Below are 9,453 nucleotides of genomic sequence, written 5' to 3' on the forward strand. Positions count from 1 at the left end.
CTCACACCCACCACAGCGCTCCCACCCACATGGTGATTCACATGACAGTGGCAGAGAAGGGTCCGATCCTGTCACACTGGAATGAAAAGAGACCATAACCTGCATGGCACACCTTCATATCGCATTTGGGAGGGAGTAGAGTTTGTCAAAGGAAGTTAAGGTGCTTAACTGACGTACACTGGAGATCTGAGAGGAACAAAAAAAGCCAGCCAGGAGCAAACTGCAGCTCCCTGGAAGTCCTGCTCAGCTGATGGTGCTGGTTGCTGCTGGCCCCGCACCATCACCCTCCCATCGCTGCCCGCTCTGGCACAGCTCTTCTTGAGACGGGAGGTGAAGCCAGCCCACAGACGTCCTGGGAACACAGCTCCTGCCTCTCCCTGCATCCTCCATCACCTCCAGTGCTTTCTGGGGACCCCATGCCCACCCATCATCACCATGGCTGGTGCTGGACCTGGCACCATCTGCCCTCCTGCCCTGGCCACAGCCAAGCTGGGCCAAGGTGAGGACATGGTACTGAAGTGGTCACGCTTGTGATGATGGTGAACAGGGGCTCAACACCCACCTGCTGCCACAGCACCTCCCCAGCTGCCTGCTCCCACAGCAGCCCCGGCTGCTCCCACTCTCCTTTTCTCTTTTTTGTTCTGGTTGTATGGAGTTGGGTGGGACACATGTGCAGCCAGGACACGATGGAGATGTGAGCTGGGAACAGGTCGATCCAGGGCGGCCCTGCTGCCTACATGGGCTCCCAGCTGCGGACTAGGGGCTGTGCCTGCGGCACGGAGGGCAAGAGCCAAACTGGAACCAGTGAGGAGCAAAGAGGCCCAGGACAACAGTGCACAGCTTCACAGACTTTTATTTTTCACTCTGTACAGAACACGTCTGTGATTGTAATAAGGCATCAAATGCACTACTGAACAGCTCATGATGGACTGTGACGTTTCGCCCTGTTGTGGATCAAAAAGGAGCTTTACAAGATTAAACCAGTTGCTTTCCTAGTCAGTAAACTTTATATTCATCGCAGACAGATTTTTAAAAGGATTACAAAGACTAAAAAACTGTAAACACATAAAAACAGCAGTAACCCAGCATAGCTTCCTAGGAGAGAGTCTTGGACATTTCTGCCATGGGGCTGAGTTCAGGCTGGCAAGGAGCAGGTGAGGTTGGCTGTGCCCAGGAGCCATGCAGGGAACCTGCGGCCTGGGGGCTGGGAACCACGTGGCAACAGGCCTCCATTCCAATGAATATCCATCCCCAGCAGATGCCATGCAGCTCCCAAATGGCCAGCCTCGGCCACATGTGTCTGATCAAGAAAAGGGAACTGAGAACACGGGTTACCGGGGAGCTGTTTGAGCAGCAGGGAGCCAGATGCTGGCTGCCTCCCTCCCTGCAGCACAGGCACCTCCGGGGCCCCTCTGGTGGGAAGGCAGAGGCCAGAGCAGAGCCCAGCCTGCAGACATGTCATGAGGTAGAAAACTGGAAAGTGTCATGTCTGGCAGTTAGGGTTGGTCAGAAATGAACTGACTAAGGGTATAAATCCTGATGCGTTTCTGGGGTATTCAGAAATCTGTACTTGGAATCCTGATAGTTTAGAGGGCACCTAAAACCCAGTTGGTATATGCCAAAATTTAGATCCCCAAAAAAGAAAGCTCTCCAATGATCCCTGTGACAGCTTTAGCTCAGGCAATGAAAAAGCACCAACAATTCTTCCCACACCTGTACCCTTAAAGCACTTAAATTTTGAGCAGGGGAAATCAAGTTGTGAGAGTGCATGAGAGGGCAATCAGTGTCCCTTGGCCTCAGCCTTTGGTATGGCCTCGTGTGAGGTCCACTGGCTTGTCCACTGGCCAGTGGGCTCATACATTCATTTTTCACCATCGGTCATCAGACAGCAAGTGCTTTGGTTTCTGTCGCACCACACAGCACAAGAACCTGAGAGTCCAGAGGTTTTATATCGCACCACCAACTCACACCATGCTGTAATTTGTAAAGGTGGTCAGAGGAATGTCCTGAGAGTTTTTATCTGCTAAATTCCTGCACTCTGAAGGCCTTCCTTCACGTCTTAGTACACAGTAACACCAAAGTGAAGAAACTCTGTTAGTCCCGTTGTTTGAATTTTCTTACTCCTCACACTCCTGCAGAGTATATTTAGATTATTAGGTTGACTAAGGTTTCCTTAAAATGCTCAGAGAAAATTTCAGGGTTCATTAAAGTATTGCAGGCTCATGATCTGTGACAGGCATTTTACAAAGTGTCAGAAAACTTCTCTCTTTATAATAACATACTGACAGTTGAGGGAGAGTTCGTTTTTCTAGTGCTAATAATCAGCATTAAGGCATGCCATGGTTCCTACAAGAAATCTGTGATCCGTACAGCTTTAGCTGTCATCTTTCTGCAGTAATGGAATGTACTCCAATTTCATGCATATGTATCATTAAAAAATAAAAATAATAGCTCTGAAAACCACCACCCTCAGTTTTAGAGCTTCTGTTGTGTAGATGAGAACAGTGATTCCCACTAGGATCCCAGGCAGGTGAAAGGGTTTTCATCCCCCATGACACCCATCTGCGGCCGCACACTGTCTTGCTCACTCCAGCTCAGCACCATTTACCCTCTCGCTTGACAAGGCTTTCCCTGGGTCTGTGGAGGCCATGGCCAACCCCCTCCCATCCTCAGGCCAGGATGAGAAGCAGTGCTGTTCCCAACACCCCACCTCAAGACATGTGTCAAGCCCTGCAGGCAGCGTCCACATACCCACCAGCAGGCAAAGGTCAGCTAAGGAGGAACTCTCCTCCTGTGTCCTGCTTCCTAGGCTATTTCCTTCCTCACTCTCACTGATGACAACAGGCTGAAGGCTTCTTCTTACATCTGAAAGATATTCCAGGTATTTACTCTAGACATTCAATCCTGAATGCCTGATGACATATCCAGAGGGATGTAAGCTCTCCAAAGACAACTGTGGACATGCTGGTCACTGTTGAGTTACTGCCTGTGAACACGCCGTGTATCATGACATAAACTGGGAAAATCATCTAATAGGCAGCAGCACCTCCTAACAAGGCAGCTCATTTAATTACCCAGTGACACTGAACAAAAGCACCGTCTAGAGCAGCATCTCTTTCACAGGACCAATGCTAAAGCCTGGGTACCACGCTCTGCTATTTACAGCAACCAAAGGCATGAATCTGGAGCAGCGCAGATCCTTGAGTCCTCAGTCAAAGGCCAGCAAGCACAAGGGACTGAACTGGCTGAGTGCCAGACTTGGGTGCTGCACTCATCTCCTGACAGAAACAGCCAGAAAACAGGGAATGAGCAACCAGGTGGCAAAACATCATTCAGTCTCTCCAAGTGAAAAACCCACGTTTCCACCATCCACTTCTTATTCTGAACTTTGTGCTGCCACATATTCCTGGGTAAAGCAAGCACAAAGGAAATCTTGTCACCCTTTCCCAAGAGAACTCTTCTCTTGTATGTCACAGTGGGGAAAAAAGTATAATTGAAAAAATATTTAATACTCCTGATATTTGAAACCTAACTCATGACTGAAAAGGCTGTGACAGTGAATCACATGCTTCTACTAAGACTCTGCAGAGACTGTACAGACAGAGCTCTTCACTCACGTTTGGTTTTGTCAGGGACACACATATATATGACAGACATGTTAGGAGGACATATATATATTAACCACTGTTCAGTAAGAAGTGACAGTGGTGCATAGGCCAATTTTTGTTGGTTTTCTCAACACTGCAAGAACACACCTTCAGTGTTCCACAGAATCTGCTGATGAAATAGCATCAGTGGTACGGGTTTTTAGCTATGGTGCCACAGAACTGTGATTAAAGTAACATGTACCCTTGATCATCTATGTTAAGTGAGTCTCATGTCAGCCAGTAAACTGCCTGATACTTAACCTTTGTACTTCCCGGTGATTTATTTTTTACAAATAAATTGGGTTTTATTGAACGAGCCTCAGATAGCTCCTTCCTGACCTTTCCTTGCTGGTTATGAGAAAGCTGACAGCCTAGTGACATAAAACTGAAGTTTCAGAAAGGACTAATAAGATGCAGACAGCCCCAGTATAAGCAAAGCCCTGCAGCTGAGCTTGAATTTCTTCTGGCATCTGTACTGAAGGAGAATCAATCTCAGCATACCCATGCTTTTTTACTCTTTGGGTCTTTTGAGACTCCAGACAAGAGCTCTGTTAATTCAAGTTATGGCAGTTTTCATACAAAGACATCTGTCCACCAGGAAATAAACTTCTTTTATATGGGTCACTATAGCTATCAGAAGTTAATGACTATCAATCATTGCTAATCTGAAATGAAATGGAGCCACTGACCTCAAGCTGAAAGAGCCTTTTGTCTCCTACCAATACCATGAGCCATATGGTTTCCTGCCCTTTGCCTCTTATTTTATATTTTAAATAATCATCACTAATTGTACAATTGTTTGAAAAGATGGCAGGGTTGTGGCAAGTCATGACCAAGTGGTGTTCTTTCTTCCCTCAACAGAAAAGGGATCAGTTGAAAATTAAAGAATAAAAAAGAATCTCTTTAATGAAATATTAGCCCTGCTATTTGATTATTGGTCCTGCTTCTTAACATTCTATCAAGTAGACTGTTAATAATCCTGCAGGCGCAATAATTAACGGCTTCTAAAGTGTCAAGGTCATTCCTGTTCTATATGGAGAAATAAGAAAACTATATAGGCAAGACACCAGTGGAATGTTTTATATTAGGATAAACGAGTATCTGAGGAACCTACTTATCACAATTTTTTTTATTCAGTGGTTTTCATTATTTTGCATCATTTGCATTTCCTCTGACACATTTCCTCTTTACAAGTGCTCATATATTGCAAACATTTGATTATAGAGCTTAAGATAAAACCATTCTTGTCAGACAAACAAACTGCATCACCAGCTATCTTTAGCTGCATCTGCTTTCTTTAATGAAACTTATTTTCCTGCAGAAATGCTCCCTTAAAAATCATGACTACACTAATTATCTATGGCAAGCACATCTTCCTCAACTAATGACAGCTCGAGCATATTATCATTTGCTCCAGACTTCATTCTGAAATTGAAAGATCCATACAGCTTTGCAGACTCCTTGGAGGATGCAAACCTGCTCCTCCGGTACAGCTCCCCTTTCCACATGGACATCATCAACAGGCTGGAGAGCACCACGCCCCCCAGGGTTAAGAGACACAGCCCAGCAATAACACAGCGGTCCAAATGAGCACCAATCCTGGCGCTCTCGTTCTCCAGCCTCTCCATCTCCCGGGCAGCCACAGTGTTGGGATCCACAGTCACATCTCTGGGTACCACGTAGGAAATTATCACCAGCAAAATGCCACTAACCAGGAACAAAATGGCACTAATGAACCCATAGTCAACAGATTTCCCGGCTGCCGCCTCCGAGGCAGCATCTTCCTCCTCAGAGACCAGGGAAGGAGAATCATGCACCCATGCAGGTGGCAGCTCCCTGCAGGAATGCTGCTGCAGAAGGGCATCCTGGCAATGTCCACCTGTAGGACTGGGGGGACTTCTTGCATGCTCCAGATTTACATTTTCATCCACGTAGGTGAATGATGTCTCAAGTTCCTGGGCACAGCAGCAGGCTTTCTTCTTCCCTCTGTCCTCCTCCCTGGGCGAGTGCTCAGGTGGGTGGCAGGGCTGGGAGCTGCTGGAAGGTGCAAGGTGCTCCTGGGGTGAGGTGTCCAGGGATGAGGGCTGAGGTGCCAGGGGGGGCTCAGCCACAGGGCCTGTCTGCAAGGGCTTGCAATGCCTTTCACAGTGGAGGGCTTCTCTGGGGTCTACCTCACCCCCCTCATGCTGCTGCTGCTTGTAGGGAGGGGAGGGCAGGCTCCAGCTGGTAGTGGTGCCCAGGGGCACCTGTCTGCTCTCCTTGGCCAGGTAGAGAAGCTCCATGCAAGCCATCAACCTTGTCCCGGTGAGCCTTGACTCCTGGGCTACTTCATCCTCCAGCAAGTGCTGCCCCTAACCTGCAGAAGCGGCTTCCCAGTACTGGAGCTGCTGTATCCCAGAAATCTTCTACTCTTTCACCAATGTTTTGTTAGGGACATGGCTTGTGTCAGCTGTTAAATGATTAAACAAATCCTCTGTGACATTCATTTTTTTTTGGTCTGCAAATGAAATAACAGAGGGGAAAAAACCCAACAACGAAACCAAACCTGACAACCTCACGATGACATATTAATAAACCAAGGAGCAGATAACGCAAATGTAATACATCAGCCTTCCTCTCAACTGATCAAGGGGAGATGACAAACAATGATTGTTTTAACCACGCATTTAAAATTGCAATCCTCTTGCTGATCCAAAATCTATTAGGGAGTCTAATCAACCTTTGACACCATTATCCCATTAAGGCAATAAGTCATCTACAAAGCACAGGATAACCAGAAAAACTGCGTAAAATGTCAGAGAAAAGAGACGTCTGTTGTTTTTGAAGCAAGTAACTTCCCCACCCCCTTCCAAAAAAAGAATTTTACAATCAGATTCACAGACTAATTAGAGAGAAACATGCAAATCCTATGTAGCTCAATAATCCAGGATCTGTATTCTCCAGTAGAAATCTGATAATCCTATGGGAAAAGCAGTGCTTTCCTATAGCAGATCTCCCATTCGATTAAGAGCTTTTGGAATGAAATTATGCCTCAAGGACTGATGACTCAAAGACGGATATTACTTCTCATCTGCAATTAATTCGTTATTACCCCCTTCGCCTGCGCCCCATCCCCCCCGAGGCCGCCCGGTGTCACGGGGCGCAGTCTGCAGCCCGACGGATGTGTTGCATGCCTAGGAAACACATGTGCGCCTACAGCACATACGTGATCGCTCACAGCCGCTGCTCACTCACGCTCTTCTCAGGACCTCAGCGAGAACCGGCCACGCTGGGGAAAGCGATGCCCGCCGGCGCGGGGAGTAGCGGGATCCACCCGCCACCGAGTGACCCGAGCGGTACCGAGGGTACACAGGCACACACGCACAGGCACACACGCACTGCCCGGCAGGCAGGAGCACGCCGCCTTCTCCTCCTCCTTCTCCCCGTGCTCCTCCTCCTCCTCCTCCCAGCGGGGCTCTCACCTGCCCGGCACACACACACACAGACACACACCGACACACACAGACACACACCGACACACACAGACACACACCGACACACACAGACACACACCGACACCTACCTCCCGCCCGCCTCCGCCACCGCCGGCGCCCGCCCCCGCTATGCCCAGCGCCGCGGGGCTCCCCCGGGCGGTGGCGCCCAGCCCAGCCCAGCCCAGCCCAGCCGGGCAGCGGCGGGGCGGGCGGGCTCTCTGCGGCACGCCGGGAGCTGTAGTCCTTGGGCGGCGGCGGCCGCGCCGCTGCGGCAGCGCTCGGAGCAGCGCACGGAGCCGCGCCCGCCCCGCGGCTCCCGGGGCGCTCAGCATGTCCCTGCAGGGACACGCTTCCCGCGTTCCAGTCACCACACTGTCCCCTCCGAGCGCCCGGTTCCTGGCACGTGCCTGGAGACGAGCTTCAGTGCAGCGAGCCCTGTGCGTGTGACTAGCTCGGTCATCAGCCAGACTTGTTTTCCATGGTCACGGGAGCTCGCGACTTACTTCAGGGAAAGATAAAAATCAGATTCTCAAATGATAAGTGATAAAATCGGATTCTCAAATGGTCGCAGCACTCCCGGACCTGAGACTTCAAGAGACATGCTGCTGCAAGACTTACTGGAAGATCGCAGAAGCCAACCATGTTGGCAGACTCCACACGCTTCCCCGGCCGGCACAAATGACTATTAAAAAAAAAAAAAAAGACTGTTGCCAAGAAATACATAATGAAATGAATGAGCAGTTAGTACAAACCTTCACTGACCTTTCTTGATAGTTCTTTATCTGAAGTGATAAACTAGAATATGAAAATAAATTGTGGAGGAGCAGTACGGCGGATTAGTGGGATTTGGGGAGACCTCCAGGCCTTAGGGTGCCAGCCCCATTACCTGCGAGGTGAATGCCCTTCCCCCCGCCCCTGCACGTGGCCCGGCAACCCCTCAAGGAGCACACACAGACCACACAGGGATGGACGGACGAAAGAGGAAGTTTATTGTGGGGTTGGGGTTTATAAGGCTTTTAGGAGGGTCAAAAGGGGACCAATCACAAGGTCAGGGTCACACAGAAAAAACCATCAGGTAAAGGGTCAACAACCAATAGAAAGGGGTTAACAAGGGACCAATGAGAAACACCCCAGGACACCTTCCCAGGACACTCTGTGTGAGACAATAGCTTCACAAGGGGTGTCGGGAAGAAGGAGACAGTGACACTGCAGAAAATACAAAAAGGCATTTTGAAAACATGTTTGAACCACAGTAAAAACTTCTGTCTCCATAATGTTTGAGCTGTTTTCCTCACCAATCCATCTGACAGGACTTTTTCCATCCTGCATATGGCAAATCCATTGCCACAAGCAGGAACTGGAGGTTTATCAGAGCTGGATACTATGTGGTTGGAGAAAGACCAGTTTCTGGGGGAACAAAGAGCATTGGCGGAGGGACCTTTCTAAGGAGCTGAAATGAGGATGCACATGGGAAGTAGAAGTGAGCAGCACTGGCCTGCATAGCAGCTGAATAGGAAAGCAGCTGAATAGGAAAGCAGGGGCATAAGATGGAAAGTGAGCTGGGAAGGAATCAGAAGAGAGAACTACAGACTGTCTGAAGGAGTTGTCCTGACATCAGACGACAGGGTGATTCTGTGTAAGGACTCTTAGCCAGTTCTGAAAGAATGCATTAAGTAATTAAGTCAAAGTTTTGAAGACATATCCTGCTGAGACGCAAAAGACCCAGCACAGAAGATTCAAATCTTTATGGCAAAAGCTCCCCTGAATGTCAAAATTGCTTGGCAGGACATGGTAATAACAGGGGACCTGCAGTGCCCATCTCACAGATTGCTCGATGCTGTGGGCTGCTTTGGACAGCATTTCAAAGCAGCTCCAGGCAGTGTTTCCATTAGCAGAGTGCAGTTTCAATGCACTGAATAGTGTATTATTCACTCTTTGAAGAAAAATTGTAAGGAGAAAATTATGGAGTTGCAAAAAAGGCACAGGCTGTCCTCGGAGCTTTTTGTAATAATGCCCTCTTTGAGATAAATATAAAGGAGAAAATAAAACCTAATCAAAAAAACAAAGAAGCTTATCTGTAAATTGTTCAAATACTTTAAGCTAAAAGCAAAGGCAGAAATAAACTCTCTTTAAGGCTATTGTACATTTCCATTTGAGAAGTAGCAGAATATGAACATACAGATGTTGGCGACTGACACCTCAAGCTGCACCTGCCACATCCAATAGACAAGTCTTAACTAAGTGACTGATGGGACAAAATATGGTGCTCAGCCCCAGTAATGCAGCCTGGAAGGGCACAAGCACCTCTCCTGGGCCCCAGCACAACCTGTTAA

General features: G+C 48.4%; 1 protein-coding gene across 4 annotated transcripts; it reads right to left on the reverse strand.

The window, feature by feature from the left end:
• Window positions 1-4,761: 4,761 nt before the first annotated feature.
• TMEM74 (transmembrane protein 74) lies at window positions 4,762-8,242 on the reverse strand. Of its 4 annotated transcripts, none has more exons than XM_017806548.1 (2): window positions 7,883-8,242; window positions 4,762-6,096 (listed from the first exon to the last, which is right to left on the reverse strand). In XM_017806548.1, the coding sequence occupies exon 2, from the start codon at window positions 5,936-5,938 to the stop codon at window positions 4,997-4,999; it is 942 nt and encodes a 313-aa protein (XP_017662037.1). In that variant the 5' UTR covers window positions 5,939-6,096; window positions 7,883-8,242; the 3' UTR covers window positions 4,762-4,996. The 4 variants fall into 4 exon arrangements, with proteins under 4 accessions (XP_017662037.1, XP_017662036.1, XP_017662038.1 ...); XM_017806547.1 differs by having other exon boundaries at window positions 7,873-8,242; XM_017806549.1 differs by lacking the exon at window positions 7,883-8,242 and adding an exon at window positions 7,210-7,259.
• Window positions 8,243-9,453: the final 1,211 nt, after the last annotated feature.

Source organism: Lepidothrix coronata, unplaced genomic scaffold, assembly GCF_001604755.1.
Source record: "Lepidothrix coronata isolate B3197 unplaced genomic scaffold, Lepidothrix_coronata-1.0 Scaffold15, whole genome shotgun sequence".
Lineage (NCBI taxonomy): Eukaryota > Metazoa > Chordata > Aves > Passeriformes > Pipridae > Lepidothrix > Lepidothrix coronata.